This window comes from Saccostrea cucullata, unplaced genomic scaffold (genome assembly GCF_032062105.1).
Source record: "Saccostrea cucullata isolate Sc308-1 unplaced genomic scaffold, CSIRO_AGI_Scuc_v1 ctg221, whole genome shotgun sequence".
In the NCBI taxonomy this organism is placed as follows: Eukaryota; Metazoa; Mollusca; class Bivalvia; order Ostreida; family Ostreidae; genus Saccostrea; species Saccostrea cuccullata.
The window spans coordinates 223,545-240,256 of NW_026931943.1; the positions used below are offsets into that span (position 1 = coordinate 223,545).

The 16,712-nt window shown below is 33.9% G+C and overlaps 1 protein-coding gene across 1 annotated transcript; it reads right to left on the reverse strand.

Annotated features, from left to right (window-relative positions):
* Positions 1 to 4,052: 4,052 nt before the first annotated feature.
* LOC134234065 (14 kDa phosphohistidine phosphatase-like) lies at positions 4,053 to 16,484 on the reverse strand. Its single transcript, XM_062716128.1, has 3 exons — positions 16,082 to 16,484; positions 6,857 to 6,981; positions 4,053 to 5,636 (listed from the first exon to the last, which is right to left on the reverse strand). Exons 1-3 carry the CDS (start codon positions 16,266 to 16,268, stop codon positions 5,544 to 5,546), a joined length of 405 nt encoding a protein of 134 aa, XP_062572112.1. The 5' UTR covers positions 16,269 to 16,484; the 3' UTR covers positions 4,053 to 5,543.
* Between the last annotated feature and the right edge of the window lie 228 nt (positions 16,485 to 16,712).

Genomic DNA, 16,712 nt, shown 5'->3' on the forward strand with positions numbered 1-16,712 from the left:
AGGTAGAGCAATTATGGAATTTAATTAGATATTTTGCATAGAGACCTCCATATGCAGCCTTAACTCACTTGCGTGCATTGAAGATGCTTATAGTGTGTTTCATTGTACCAGTCAAAGTTTCAGATGCTGCAATATCAGCAAAGGAATGACCAGGTAAATTTTTTGGAGCAGGTTAACATTTTTATGCCCCCGTAAACAAAGTTTCGGGGGTATATAGTTTTTGTTGTGTCCGTCTGTCTGTCTGTCTCTCTGTCTGTCTCTCTGTTTGTCCGCAAAAACTTTAACCTTGCCCATAACTTTTGATTTAGTGGAGCTATGACTTTCATATTTCATATGTGTATTCCTTGTGACAAGACCTTTGTTTGGGTACCACCAAATTTGACCTTTTGACCTTGGAGTTTGACCCACTTTTACCTGAAAATTTTAAAATTTTACTTTGGCCATATCTTTTGAACAGTAGACACCAGAACATTTATACTTCACATATATAATGTTTGTTAAAAAACCTTTCATTGGATACCAACAATCTTGACCCTTTGACCTTGACTTTGTAGATTTTGGTACTTGTGAAAAAACTTTAACCTTGGCCATAACTTTTGAACGGTAAAGGATAGGGCTTTCATACTTCATATATGTAATCCTTGTAAAAAGACCCTTCATTGGATATGAAGATCCTTGACCCTTTGACCTTGACCTTTGAGATTGACCTACTTTAAAAATGCAAACCTTGACCATAACTTTTAAAGACTAGGGCTAGTGCTTTCATACTTTACATATTTGATCCTTATGACAAGACCTTTCATTTGATAACAATAACTTTGACCCTTTGACCTTGACCTTGGAGTTTGACCTACTTTAAAAATACAACATTGACCATAATTTTTAAAGGGTTCGGGCTAGGGCATTCATACTTCACAGATTAAATCCTTGTGGCAAGACCTTTCATTTGATATTGACCCTTTGACCTTGGAGTTTGACTTATTTTTTTTACAAACATTAACCTTGACCATAACTTTTGAACAGTAGGGGCTAGAGCTTTCATATTTCACATGTGTAATCCTTGTGACAAGACCTTTCATTGGATATCAAGAATCTTGACCCTTTGACCTTGACCTTTGAGTTTGACTTACTTTTTACAAACTTTAACCTTGACCATAACTTTTGAACAGTAGGGACTAGAGCTTTAATATTTCACATGTATAATCCTTGTGACAAGACTTTTCATTGGGTATCAAGAATCTTGACCCTTTGACCTTGACCTTAGAGTTTGACCTATTTTTTAAAAACTTTAACCTTGGTCATAACTTTTGAATGGTAAGGGCCAGCGCTTTCATACTTCCCGTACATAATCTTTGAGACAGCCTTTCTTTAAAACCCAACAACCTTGACCCATTGACCTTGAAATGGAGTTTGTCCTATATTATAAAATGTTAACCTTGGTCATAACCCTAGAACAGGTGTAGCTAGCATTTTATTTTTCGCATTTCTTGTGAAAAGGCCTTACTTTGGTACCAACTTATTTGACCTGCATTTGAGAAAGCTTAACCTTCGCTATGTTGCCATTCGGGGGCATCAGTGTTTCACAATACATCTTGTTGGTGAAGTTTTTGGTGTAGGTCTCATTTCCAAGGAACTATAAGCCCTATGTTGACCAAACTTGCACAGATGATACATCTAAGGATGCACATTACCCGGCTTGCTTCGGATGCTGAATCTAACCTACATTTTCCAGTTGAGTGAACAGGTTAACGTTTTTGGTGCAGGTCTCATTTCCAAGTAACTATAAGCCCTATGTTGACCAAACTTGCATGGATGATACATCTGAGGATGTACACTACCAGACTTGCTTCGGATGCTGAATCTGATCTACATTTTCCAGTTGAGTGAACAGGTTAAAGGTTTTGATAACTATAAGCCTATGTTGACCAAACTTGCATGGATGATACATCTAAGGATGTACACTACCAGACTTGCTTCGGATGCTGAATCTGATCTACATTTTCTGGATGAGTGAACGGGTTAAAGTTTTTGGTGCAGGTTTCATTTCCAAGATACTATGAGCCCTATAATGACCAAACTTGCATGGATGGTACATCTTCGGATGCATACTACTAGACGTGCTTCGGATGCTGAATCTGACCTACATTTTCTGGATGAGAGAACGGGTTAAAGTTTTTGATGCAGGATTCATTTCAAAGTTACAATGAGCCCTATAATGACCAAACTTGCATGGATGAATATCTTAGGATGCATACTACCAGACTTGCTTTAAATGCTGAATGTGACCTACATTTTCTGGATGAGTTAACAGGTTAAAGTTTTTGATGCAGGATTATACATCTATGGTTGTAATCTACCAGGCTTGCTTTGGATGCTGAATCTGACCTACATTTTTTTGGGATGAGTGAAGGTTAAATTTTTATGCAAGTTTCATTTCTAAGTAACTATTAGCCCTATGTTGTGCAAACTCGCATGGATAATACATCTTAGGATGCACACTAATGGATTTGCTCTGGATGCTGAATTCAGCATACATTTTTCAGATAATGGACCAGGTAAAAGTTATGAGTGCAGTTCTATTACCGAGAAACTATAAGGCTTATATAAACCAAACTTGCCCAAATGATGCATCAAGGGATGAAAACTCTCACACTTGCTTCAGATGCTGGATTTTAATCACATTTTTGTGATGAAGAACTAGTTTGAAGTTTTTATATAGGTCTATTCCAAATATCAGATCAAAATTGCATAATTTTTGCATTTTTGAATATACACTTTTTGTTGGGTAATTGTGTGACTTTGCCTTACTTAAAGATGACATTCGTTGAGGTGAGCTCTGTAATCTCTGATTACATATGTTTATTAATTAAAATTATCATGATTATAGTAAAATTGCAGTATTTCTCTTCCCTTCCCTTTGGCATCACATTCCGAGTAAATGGTTAAATGGTGAGCAATGGTTTCTTTTCCAAATTGAGAATTTCATGGCCTCTGGTGTTAGCTTTGGGCTCTATTAATGAAATTGTGAAAATATAATGCATCAATTCTTTTAAGAGTCATCTTTGCTCCTGGGTATTCAGCAGAAAAAATAAAACTTAGTTATGAAGAGCATGGTTGTACGTCTCATTAAAACTAAGATTTAAGGTTCTTTGGTTAGAGGATCTGGTTATACAGGCAGCTTACTATCCCAGCTCTTCAGGGATAGCTGGCACAGCTAAAAAATATGCATTTGCATTCATTGCAAGCATATGTGCCATAAATTATGTGCTCTGCAAATATTAATTGATTGATTGTATGCTGTTTAACCTCCCTCTTGAGAATTATTCACTCAAATAGATATATGGAGATGCCACCACTTGCCAATGGATAGCTGTTACTTTTGTCCTAAACCTGGCACTTATGGCCATAGAGCAGTGAGGGGGCTTTTTCGTGCCAACAACTACTGCAACACAGGGCCTCCAAAGGACCGGTCTCCGTGTCCCACAGTGGGATTCGAACTTGAAAAATAAGGATAAGCTCCTTTCCTTTCGACTCTAGAGCGGACACTCTAACCACTGCACCATGCTGGCGACTATTCTGCAAATAAGAAAACTGAATTCTTCCATTTTTTTTGTATCAAATTCTATCAGCTTATCCTGTATTTGAGAAGTAAAAAGCATTACAATCCAGTGCTCTGTCATTAAACTGTAAAGTTAACCTGCTAAATAAAGCTAAGAGAGAAGGACCAGAACGGGATTTGAACCAGGCCCCCTGAATCTCCAGTCAGGTGTTCTACCCACCGAGCTACATGGCCAACTGAATCTGACTGTCCACCATCTTCCCCCTCCTAAAAAAACCTTTTATTCCCTGAAGACACTAACCCAGGCTTTTCCCTGGCAGATCTTTCAACTGTCACTTGCAGGGTATGGCAAAACACCAAATGTAAGTGAAAACAGGCCCCCTGAAATTCCAGACAGGGGCTCTATAGGGGTATCTGGCCACCGGAGATTGAACCTGTCTCTCACTGATACATTATCACTTTCAATTTTATTGTGAAGAAAATCTGTAAGTACTTTGAAAATTTTCAATTGTTTTCTTTTTATTTTTGAATCACAGCAGCTAAAAGTTTACAAAAGCATCAACAGTATTTGCCTAAAGTCTTAACATCAAATTAAGCCAAAGAACAAAATCATTAAGGGAACACTGTGAACAACCATTTAATATCAATAGTATAGAATATAACTGATAATTACAGAGAAAAACACTCAATTCTGTTCCTCCTTGAACTAAATTTTAATGCAGAACTTAAATATCTCTTGAGAGATGGTGAATAAAACATGATTTAAAAACATGCCTGATGATTCAAGTATGCAAAATGGTCAATTATGATGTATGATGAAAGTACATGTAGATGCAAACCTTCCAAAGTTTTAATACTGCTTATTATTTCATATTATTTTCTCTTAAATTAATAATCATCCACTAATTTTTCATAATGTCTGGTACAGGTTCCTCATTATTTTGTGAGTATAATCTTGTTAAGGTAGAAATATTTTAATGACAAATTCTTGGAAAAAATTGAATATCACTGAAGAACATATCATCTGACTTTCAGCAAGAATAATTAAAATTCTACTATAGATGTGTCTGACAAAAACATTTTATTGCCGAAAACTGCACTTTTAAGATTTGGCTTCAGTATGAGGTATGGCCAATGACACGAAACTAATTTGTGAGTTAAGGGAAATAAAATCTGTGCTTCATTTATCTGAAAAGATAATTTTTTTGTGAGAAATGATGAAATTTAAACAGGCAATTTGTTTCCAAGTATTGATAGCAGTAAAAGGACACGTGTCCGCATGGTTCAAGTACAATGTTGATACAAAAGTAAACATATTACAACAAGGAGAACAAAAAACAAAAATTTAAAATCAACTAAACACATTAAAACAGAACTGAAAGAGGATTTTGGCCTACAAAAAAGCAGATGACATGTACACATACACTTACTGCAAAGAGAGAAAATTACCAAGACTATTACAGTGATGAAAGCTCATACTTTTCACTCACTGATTCAGATTTGTTTAATAAAGAAGTGGAATGCTGATTTTGACTTACAAAGAAAAAAATATTTTTCATTTTTTTTAATAACTACAGTCTACTTATACTCTTGTAAATTTTATCTTCAATTACATACATCAAGGGAGATAAGAATTATGATGCTTTTTGCAAAATGATGTGGAGTTTTCATCTTTAATAAATGCACAAAAATACATGAATACATAATAAATTTGATAAAAAGAAACAAAATTTAACTAATTCCAAAGTTCACACATTAAATACTTTCAAATCAACAAGAAACATAGCCTTATAATGTTTACTACAATACACAAGAAATACATTTTATCAATGGATAGAGGAGAGAATTAGATCTTCTCACTAGCTGGAGAAATCCTTTATCTCTCCACTCCAATGGAAGTTTTCAGACCAGCTGACAAAAAATGCATCAAATCTGCAAATATTTCCATTAAATATAAGTCATTTCATCCTAATTGTGCCCTTTGCTAATATCCTTCATTGGAAAATGTAATATTTTCATATTTATATTTTCTGCTTAGTATAGCGGCTGTGATGGCGTGATCAGCTTGACCAAATCCCTGAAAAAGCAGAAAAATTCATTCAAAATGACAAATAATGCAAATTGTTAAACATCCCTGGAGAAAAATTAACAAAAATTATATTCCGACAAAAAAACCCATTAAATGTAATAAATATATTCTTGTAATTTTCTTTTCTGTATCTTTATCTGTAACTCAGTGTGCATCTGATAATACCTTTAAATTTTCTTTAGGGAGTATTTTGTACTTATAAGAATAAATTTTGACTGATCTCTGCTAAAATTGAACCAAATATCTTTAAATGTTTTTTCCAACTTTCAGAAAAGCACATGCAGACAAACATTCAAGGATAGCTTAAAACTGATACAAAATTCATATTGGAATGAAACAAAGTCTCTTAAACAAATTAATGATTTAAGATGTGGCAGCTTCATTAAAATACTTTTTTAAAAAGCTACATATGTGAAATATACAACTTCTATGCAAGAATGCATCATTCCCAAAAAATTGTCTGCAGTTGCTTTCAGTTACATGGAAATGGATCGAGTCCAAACCCTTAATACTGGACAGTTATCTGGAATACAAAAGATACACAGCATCCAAATCACAACAGGTAGTCTGTATACCTAAAGATGTATCCCCACACAAGTTTGGTACACTTAGAACCTCACAGATCTTTGACTAGCATTGGAATTTTCCCAAAAAGATGAATCTGACTCCATTTAAAAAATTGCAGCCATATAAGCATGAGACATTTATGCAGATTTGATAATTCAGGTATGTCTAGGTTAATACTTGTATTTTTTCCAACATGAACTGTATCTCAATGTGGAAGATGTCTGGAAGATGCATCTATAAAGTTTATTTGGTCAGTTAGAGCCTTCCAATAACTGAAAGATCTTTGTGTGACTTTTATAATACCTAATGATGCTGTACACCTCTTCTTTGAGTAAATACAAACTGAAACTATATGTTTTGGCAATTTTTGTACATTTTTTATCGTTTGATATCTATTGAGAAACCCCTGCAATGTATGCTGATTCTTTATCTCACAACATCTGATGGTAGTCTTGGTACTTCATGTATATAATCTTATATTAAGAATACCTTGAATTTATTATCAGTGGGTAAGGTATGTTCTCAGGAATTTTGTGTTTGACCTTAAAATGAAGAAGTTTTATTTCTTAAATCTCTGAGGCACCTTGTCTAACATTTATACATATGACATGGCACAAGACAATAATAATGTTAACCCCTACCTGAGAATATCCATATATCTGCAGTTTTTTCTTGACTGGGTCGTGTTCTATTCTTCCTCCCCCTACACACTCACAGTCCAACCCCTTACTTTCTATGTCTGGACACACCTCATCATAAACATCAGCTACAACAAAAAGAGATGACCTTATAGTAAGGGGGCATATTGAGGAAAAAAGGGAAAAATTACTTGTAACTTTTTACACATATTCAAGAAAGTATTTCTTAACAATAAACCTTACCATATTGATAAAATAACTGGATTAATGATTATTATCAATTCTTTTTAAGAGGTAGATGAATTAATTATGAAATTAAATGATACATACTGTAGATCATTTAATTTTCGCGACACCTTGTTTTCACAAGATAGTCATTGACTCTTTATTAGCGAGACAAAATTTTCACGAATTGTGGTCATTGATCTATATAATCTTGAGGAATTCTATTATATGCGAGAATGAAATTTTCGCAAGCATAAGTTCTCGTGAATAAAAAGTGATTTGCAGTATACTTATATATATATATATAAATAAATAAAATTGCTTATTTTTCTCAAAAATACATACACCCTTCAACAAATATTGTTTCTCACATAGCTATGAAAACAAAACTTTTATTATATGTTTGAGATTATTTTTGTTGAAATACAAAATTACTGGTATGGTACACAGCTGAAGTTTAATACAGAAGATAATAACCAATTCTGATTTTACATTTTGATGTATTCCAAAATTTCTTATAAGTAAGGTATCGTCCTAGGAGAGGTAATAAAAAATACTGTGCACTCAGTGATTTCCTGTCTTTATCACTAGACTAGTGTCAGTAGATACAACTAATTGATTCCAGACAATAAACATTTTAGTCGGATGGAAGCCTAGATCAATTTTTGACATTTTTTCTGGGTTTTAGGCCCAGTAGGACATGATGCTCTGCAGGGGCAGATAACAATGGAGGAATTTTCAATTGACCTACAGCATGGCATAAATCATCAGAGGGGTGATAGTAGTCTGCAGATACACCAAAAACATCACAGCTCCACCAAAACACAACCAGTCTCCTACCGCATCTTACACACTTCCACAAAATTTAATTAATTTCCAGCATCTTTTCACAATATTCGGCAGAAAAAAATCTCAAGATTTACAGACTGAAAACTCTCCCTTATCTTGTCCAAATGCTCTCTGTGCTATCAAAAAAAGAATGAATGAAATTGATTCACTGCTGATAAACTGATCTGCAATAACCTTACTGCAAAGGAAAATCATTTTAAATGTGTTATAGAGGGTTATAGAATTCATCCCTCAGTTAATGAAGTTCCTAGCAAAGGCTATAAAACACTAATAAATTTGTCACGGTTAGTGATTCTTGTTCTTGCTGGGAGATTTACTAGTGACTGTAACAAACAACACAATTATCATACCAGAGTCTGTTCCCCACAGATTTGTCTCCCATGATCATCTGTAACCATTATGTCATTTTCAATAAATCTTGTGAAAAATAACGGGAAAAAAACCTTATAAACAAACAAATAAACTGAAAGGGAAAACTCCAACCATCTAGTTATCAGTCACTATTTTAATTTTAAAGGAACCAGTAGTTTATGTAAAAGTCCACTTGACTATGAAATTCCATTTTCATATGCAGAAGCAGATTTGAGACTGAAGTTTGGCTGAATACTTTTTCTTTATAAAATATTTAAACGCTATTATCAAAAAGCATCTTTCTTAGCCCTAAGGTTGAACAATCCCTATTTATACCAAAAAAAAAAACTCTTCCAGGAACAGGCCAGGTGCATCTGCCAGTCAATCCTGAAACTCTTTACAATCTGTTAGATATCTCGACATATTTAAGTGGCATTTCATTGATAAATCCTGTCCTGATGCTAAAGTTTGACTTTTCCTTCATTCCAAAGCCTCATCAATTACCACCAGTCAATTCAACTCCTGATCAGAGTCAAGGAAACTGTTCTGAAGTTCAAGCACATGTGTGAAAATTCATCAATCGTAGAAAAAAAAAACATGTTGAGCCATGTGTACATAGTTTTCATTTCATGTTCAAAAGTTCTGTAAAACCAAAGGATGTCTAGGAAGAGATGATGAAATATATATACTGTTTGAACTAAATTCATTTTTTTTTTTGGCTTCTCAGCAAAAAAACTAACAAATCAGTCCTGCATTGCATACATGAATTCCTACTTGAAACAAAATGGTTGCTTTAAAATCTCAAAAAAGAAAAAAAAAATCAATGTAGAAGAATGACCAACAGAATTCTTTATTTTAAAGAGTACAAAGAATATTTTTGAGTGATTGACCAGAGACTCAGTACACCCCCTTGTCTCTGATTGTCCTCAAATCTTTGAGTTCATTCAATTATAAAAAATGCATTTTAATCCAAGTTTATTTAAGTAAATTGAATAAAAAATTAAACCATCAAAATAAGATAACATATGTAAGGTCTAGGTCATATGGAAGGTCATGATCAGAAAATAATAGCTTTATCAATATGTAATTAAGAAGTTTGAAAAGAAAATATCTGGAACGGTTTCTTACATACACTGTAAATGCAAAATGAAAAATAGACTAAATGGAATCAAGCCATACGGAAGTTCAAGGTTAGAAAAATATTAACAACTGCATAACTCCCACAAATATGTATCAGTGTGGGAGTTGTGATAAAAATATCTTTAAAATGTTAAATAATTAATTTGAATGTGAGCTAAACACAAAATACAAGCAAAAAATAAGCAATAATAAGGTCAAGGTCACAGGGAAGGTCAAAGTCAGAAAGTATTGAAACAATTGAATTGTTCCTTTACATTTGTATCATTATATTGTAAAGAGTTTGATGAAAATATTGTGGTATTAGGATTAATTAGCACAAATGATTTCAGAAATAAGTAACCTAGTAATCATTTATTTTCAAACTTTCAGTCAGCAAACAGTCTAGGTAGCAATAAAAATAATATAACCACAATTCAAATGGATTTACTTTACAAATAATTGGATTTTCATCATTCTAACAATTGTTGCAATATAGGTTTCTTTTAAAAATCATTACTTCAAAAAGCAACTAGTGCAAGATATCAAATACTATTTATTGATAATAAGTTTCTCATTATCAAGATATAACTTGTTACCATACATATATACACAGGTAAAAGTTTTTATCATCCAATACTTTACCTCATAATTTATATCAGTACAAAACATTAATACCCACGAGATGAGACTGTGGAAATTGAAAAGCTACTTGAATATAGATAACAGATGGCCAAAGATCATTACAGGAATATGGAGTAGCTAACAGATATATTACATGATAATGTGTATGTGTAATTATTGCCTGCCACCTTAATGAAGAGAATCTTATGCCAATATATATGCCAAGGAATGTTGTATTCTTACAAACTACACACACAATGCATTTTCTACATTGTTAGAGGTGGGCCACACTCGGGTTTCCCCCAATAGACTCAAAGTCACGATGTAGATATTAACCTCTTGGCACTCTGTGATTGGAAATGGACAGCATTACAAAGCAATACATAATTGAAGGCAAGGTATAAAGAAATCTTTATCCTCTCTACTGATGAGAAAACTTGATCCAGTTTATCAATACAGTAGAGTCCCGTTATTACGATGTTCACTTTGTCAAGAAAAAATATCGTATTACCGAGGGCAACGTAATAAAAGTTCCCAATAAAATCCAAAAAAAACATCGTTTTGAAAATGTGTTGTTGTATGATGGGGGTATTTTTCGCCTTTCGTCACCTTTGAATGCTTCAATTCTTAGTTAAAATGCTATCTACACATAATTTATTGATAACTTATCTTGAAATGATGCTATTTCTTTTTTTTTTTAGTCATAGTAAAAGATTTGCACACAATTTTAATAGAAACTTCGGCAATCTTTTTTCATTTGCCGCCATTTTCTTTAACATGTGCTTTTACTTTCGTTTCTGTCTTGATAATGCGTTCGTGGAAATGTCTACGTTTTCGTATTCAATTCATTGTCTTTTCAACAACAGCAACAGCAATTTTATTTAATTATTTATTTTATTTAAAGAATGAGTACACAACATTCATGTATTACAATCACAGTCTGGAAGGTCACATGGGAAGCTCCATGTTGTCATCTGATCATGATGTTTTGCATGAAAGATGTCAATCAGCTACACCCAACCGTAAAGCACAAACATTTTTCAACACCAAGACATGGACATTACATTTATAATTAAAACTCAGTCTTATTCATGTGGCCTTTGATATGATTTCCATATCACAAGAACAATTTAGGACTACTGGTTAACGTATAGGTTTAAAATCAATTAATCTGCTGGTTCAATTTTTAAGATATATTGCCTAAAAACATAGGACCTGAAAGCTTGTGTTTTTCATGCTTGTGTGAAACATATGGAGAAAATGTACAGTATTCAAGATCAAAAGTCCATAAAACAATACAAAACAGGAGCAAAGCAAACATGGACCTCCGAAACATCAGAGGTGGATCAGGTGCCATGGAGGAGTGAGCATTCCCTGCTGATCGGTCAAACCCGCCATGTGCTCCTTGTCATGATTGGGAATTAACGGAAAAATCTGTCGTCAATTCAGTGTATAAATAATGGACTAACAATTAGTATGAAAAACACTAGTCAGCATTTGACTCAATGATATATTGTATTTGCTGACAAGGTCATTGTATCAACCATAGAAATGATGACTTTAAACGAGACTGCTGATATTCTTGTTTCATCAACTTGTTTGTCAATGATTTATTCAGTTTAAAAAATTGTTCATACATAGAGCATGCTCTTGCATATCGAATCAACTGAGATATAAAAACTCAGTATGCAGGTGATGAAGGTATATCAAAGCTGCATAAGGAAAGGAAGTTGATGTTTGTAAAGTTAAAAGTAATCATGTTTCTCATAGAGCTTGGTTGTTAGATTACCATTAGTCTTTTTCAAATAAAATATCCAAATATGGATGGAACAGATGTGTCAGATTCTCAGATGAATGTGATCCCCCCCCCCAAAAAAAAAAAACTATCCCAAAACCTCAATTTTTACCTTATGTCACTGACTAAAAACTGTTTTCAAAACCGGGGAAAAAAAATCATTCACAGAGTGATCAGAATTAGCCATTCCTTTGGGCTTCTGATTGAAATATTTAAAAGGCATCAATATTTCTTGGAGACAAAACCTAAGTTTGTCTGGATAAAGCCTTCCAAGGGTTGTATTCACTCTTGGAAATATTGGCAATTAAGTTCTGCTAGAACCAATTTCTGCCCGGGATAAGCAATCAATGTGGTTGTTGGATATTTAGAAAGATCCTCAATATCAGAAAATGTGACCAATGCCTTGTGAGATTCTAGGAAACAGTTACATCTAGGCCTCTCCTACTCTTGATTTTCTTTGAGAGTAAAGCTGTTCACACTTTAAATGAACCTGTTGTTTTTCGAACATATATATCAACGCCCTTTACTTCCACTCCATTCAGGAAATTACTTGTACATTGTCTACAAAGTCTTGATCTTATCTGTGTTCTGTGTGTATCTACCTATACCAATTTTGTCTGTGCAGCGATTCCATTGAGGACACGCTGTACTCTGCATCTCAGTGGAAACAAGACTTATCAGAACAGACACACCACGTACTGTTACAAGCCAAACACGTGTAATGACAGACAATGTACAATTCTATTTATCTTGTGCCTGATCCACAAAAAAACTCACAAGAGGGAAATAAGGGTTAATATTAAGTAGGTTCTTCACCAAAAAACATCTTAAAAGATGAGAATTTAATGGCATTTCATTCTAGACCAAGAACAGGGTGAAACATATAAGCATATAATGTAAGGGTTCAATTATTTCACACTCATTTCTGCTGGATCTGAAACTAAAAAAATTCTCTGTCAATCATTATTGCAGTGAAACTCTAATACAAGTTTCTAAAATTTCTAAAGCATCATTATGTTAGGAGGTCAATTTTTATTCCCCTATCCTTCCAAGAAACAGCTGGTGAAACTAGCTACAAGTGCCTAGTGCAATACCCCCACCTGATGCCCCCCAAACTTTCTCCTCCAGGAAGCAATTATTCTCAATCTCTAAGTATTATCATTTTTTATCAAATATTGTGCCTCCTGCAACCTATAGCACAGCCACATATTTGTAGAACAATATTACACAAAATACCTGAGTCCTGACATCTGTATAAATATGGTTAACCATATATATAAAGGTAGCTCTGATAAAGAAATGGAAAGACAAGAGTATTACCCTGTATTCTAACAATGCCGTTATGTAACAATGCTATCCGACATGACCTAACATTATAACTGGGAGGGGAGGCACAGTTTGTGAATCACTTTCAGCAAATGTCTATGCTTGAGCAGGAGGTAAAAGTCAGGCTGTTTTCCCCCTATCCCTAACTCATCCTTAATATCACTGCTATGTTAAACAGCTCCTTCATCACAAAGAAACATGGCAAATAATATTATTCAAGTCAGTCTGCAAGGTTATATGTTCTTTAATGTTCTTACTGATAATTGTTTTTGCACGATCCACTAAACATGTATCATCTCTGAAACAACACCAATAAATACAACTGATTTCATATTGTATGCTTTTAAGATGTCATTTTTCAATTTTTAGCAAGCATTTATTTATATACAACCATTTCTGCAGTTTCATAAACATGTCCACTTCACTTAATGTGGAAAACTTATCACGATTCAGTGCCAAATGAGTCAATTTTCTCTCTTTTAGTTCTTGTGACAAATGTGGTTATTGGTGATTGATTATCCCGACCAATGAATGGGGGATGGCTGCCAAATTGAACCTTACTTTTCAGGATGAAGTTTTTGTCCATGAATAATAAATAGACTCTGATGATTTTTTCTTTGAGGTTTACCAAAAATACACACTAAACAGAAATACAAAAAATACACACTAAACAGAAATACAAAAAATCCCAAGTACTGCAAAAATACACACTAAACAGAAATACAAAAAATCCCAAGTACTGCAAAAATACACACTAAACAGAAATACCAAAAATACATACTAAACAGAAATACCAAAAATACACACTAAACAGAAATACAAAAAATCCCAAGTACTGCAAAAAGTGTAACACGGCAATCAGGGATTTTTTTTTTCTAAAAGAAATGAATCACGAAGTATTGTTTTTTAAGGACTAGCTGGAACCAGGTCCAGGAACACATAGGCTAAATTAAACAGAAATACCTAATAAATTGTACTAATTAGTAATTCTAATCTTCATTTTTTTTTAAAAGATGTGTTCATGTATACAGGCATCAATTCTTTTGGACTGTGAAGTCTAACTAAAACACTGAATGCAATTAGGGCAAAGTAAAAGTTTAGCTAATCATTCTACTGAACTGAAGGTACCTATACTTAAGTTTCCAAGGTTCTTGTATTTTATCTCTTTTATAAATGATTATAAAAAAAAAATAGTTATACCATACAGTCAACCATATTTTACAAGATTTCCAAATCTTTTTTGATTCACTCATATTGAGAAACCATCAATTGTTACAGTTTGAGACCTTGTACATGGAAGTTTGAGACCTTGTACATGGAAGTTTGAGCAGGATTCTTATTTTTTCAAGCAACTGCACAACACAGGTCCTCAGTTTATATAGTCTCATCCAAAGGACCAGTTTATACACCCCACAGAACGATGGATTCCACAACTTAAAAGATAACTCTTACTCGGCAACACTACTGAATATCAAAAACTGATTTACAATACTTATTGTTATAATGACTTTGTTTTGGTGACGATGTTAAGACAGGAAAGCATATACCGCATACAGGGCTATTTTTGCCCTATCACATTTGCAGACGATCTTGCCCGTTTTAAATTTCCCCAGTCATACTTTTGTTTAAGAAATTATAATGTATTTTTGAATTTGTCCCATTTTAAATATGCCCAAATAAGGGATGGGACGAAAATAAAACGGGGCGAAAATTTCCCTGTATACGTTAGGTTGGGGACAAGAATAGACACATTTGGATGCAAGATCTTAGAACAGTTCATTGTTTTGGAAATTAAAAGACGATCAAGTTAACAGCTTGGATTAAAAGTTAATATGTTAAGAAGGAGTGTAAGATGAGCCTACCCACAGTAAGAATTTCAGTATGGCTATGATACAGATTGAATATTGTTGGTCATATTAATCTAGGTTAAATTGACCCAGATTAACTTAACCAGAGAATAGTTGACCCATGAGGAAATTGTGGTAAGAAGGCAACCTACAGTTTAAGGATAAAATTAAGGTTATAACCAGATTAATCTTAAGTCCATATGGAATGTTCCTATAATGGGCTACTGGGCATCTGAGTCTGAATCAGGTAACGATTAAGAAACCAGGTTACAAACTCAACATTTCCAGGAGAGAGATATCAAACCATCCAATAAAATAATAACCAACATTTCAAATAGACACTTCTCTGTTGTAAATTAACCCACTTATATCCAAATCCATGCTGTACAAATAATACTCTGTATCATTGCATTAATATGCCACAATAAAAATCAATCTGGAAACCAGATGGCCATTACAGATTTAATCTCAAATTACTCAGATAAATAGTAGAAATGGTGATCTAAATGTCAGTGCTATCAAGCCAGGATAATTCCTGGTCATTAAGGTCCACATCTTGGGAAGTTTGAATATTTGAACTGCCAGACTGAGTATAAGTATGCTCAATTTTTTGTAAAGACTAAAGTTAACAATGTAAACATGGTAAAAAGCAAAGTGCTTCAAGATAAACTAAGGAACTATGATAATAAGTCAATGTAAGCCATATAAGTACTAAATTATAAAAATTATTTCAAAATAAGGGTACTGTTTGCAAGATTCATGTCATAGGCATTGGAGATAGTAGCACAAGATGATCCATACACTAACAGTATGTGTTAATGAACTGCTTGCAGGAAATGCCTTTGCCATGCAAATGCTTGTTGACAGTTCTTGCTTCTTGACTTTCCCCAAACCTCTTTGTTTAACTTTAAATTATTATTTTTCTAAAAGTACCCCATCTCTCTGTTACAGTGACACTGTTATACATTATATTAAAAGAACTCACTTTACAGTTCCCCCCATATTAACTTGAGTCAATTTCTACAATGTGCACGCCATGTCCAATTATCAGAGTGCACATCGAACAGTAACAAGACGAGCATCATCATCACTTACCGTGGTAGTCACATCTGCCGTACCCTCTCACAATGTGTTTGAATACCCGATCCCCGGAGGGGTCGTGCACCTTAATTAACACGTATTTGAATTTTCCACTTTTGTCTATATCGACATCAGGAACAGTCATTAGTTTGGCATTCTTGTAGGCTTCTGGTGAAGCTATCGCCGTAGCGGGCACCGACATTTGGACGGACAGGTGAAAAAATGTCAAAACGGAAAAGAATTTCAACGTTTGTACACTGAATCACTCGACTTGAAGTAGTCCTGAATGTTTGAAGGAAATACAAAACAGCGAATCTTATATCGACGATCTCTCAAGAGCTCTATGAGTTCAGTGAAGTCACTTTCGGCAGCATGTGAGCTCTGCGTAAGACAGGTGTTTCCCTGCCGCGCTCCGCGTTTTGATTGGTTAATCTAGGAAGAGGGAATTCCGAATGGCATTTCCTACGAAAGCCAAGAAGAGTCATGAGAGAAAGAGGCAAACAAATCGACGATTTTAAGCTTTGAAAAAAAGACAAAAATTTCATACCATTGAAACACTAACATTTTTTCTTGCATCATCAAATTATATCCATCATGCTATTGACCTAAATTTTCTACAAGGTCATGTCAAGGTCGTATTCTTTTA

What these genes read in the sequence shown, in the direction of transcription:
- LOC134234065 (XM_062716128.1), bottom strand. Translation starts at nt 16,268, where the DNA reads ATGTCGGTGCCCGCTACGGCGATAGCTTCACCAGAAGCCTACAAGAAT. An exon ending in CGGCAGATGTGACTACCACG is followed by an intron (nt 6,982 to 16,081) that starts GTAAGTGATGAT and finishes TTTTTGTTGTAG; the next exon opens with CTGATGTTTATGATGAGGTG. An exon ending in AGATATATGGATATTCTCAG is followed by an intron (nt 5,637 to 6,856) that starts GTAGGGGTTAAC and finishes CTGCTTTTTCAG; the next exon opens with GGATTTGGTCAAGCTGATCA.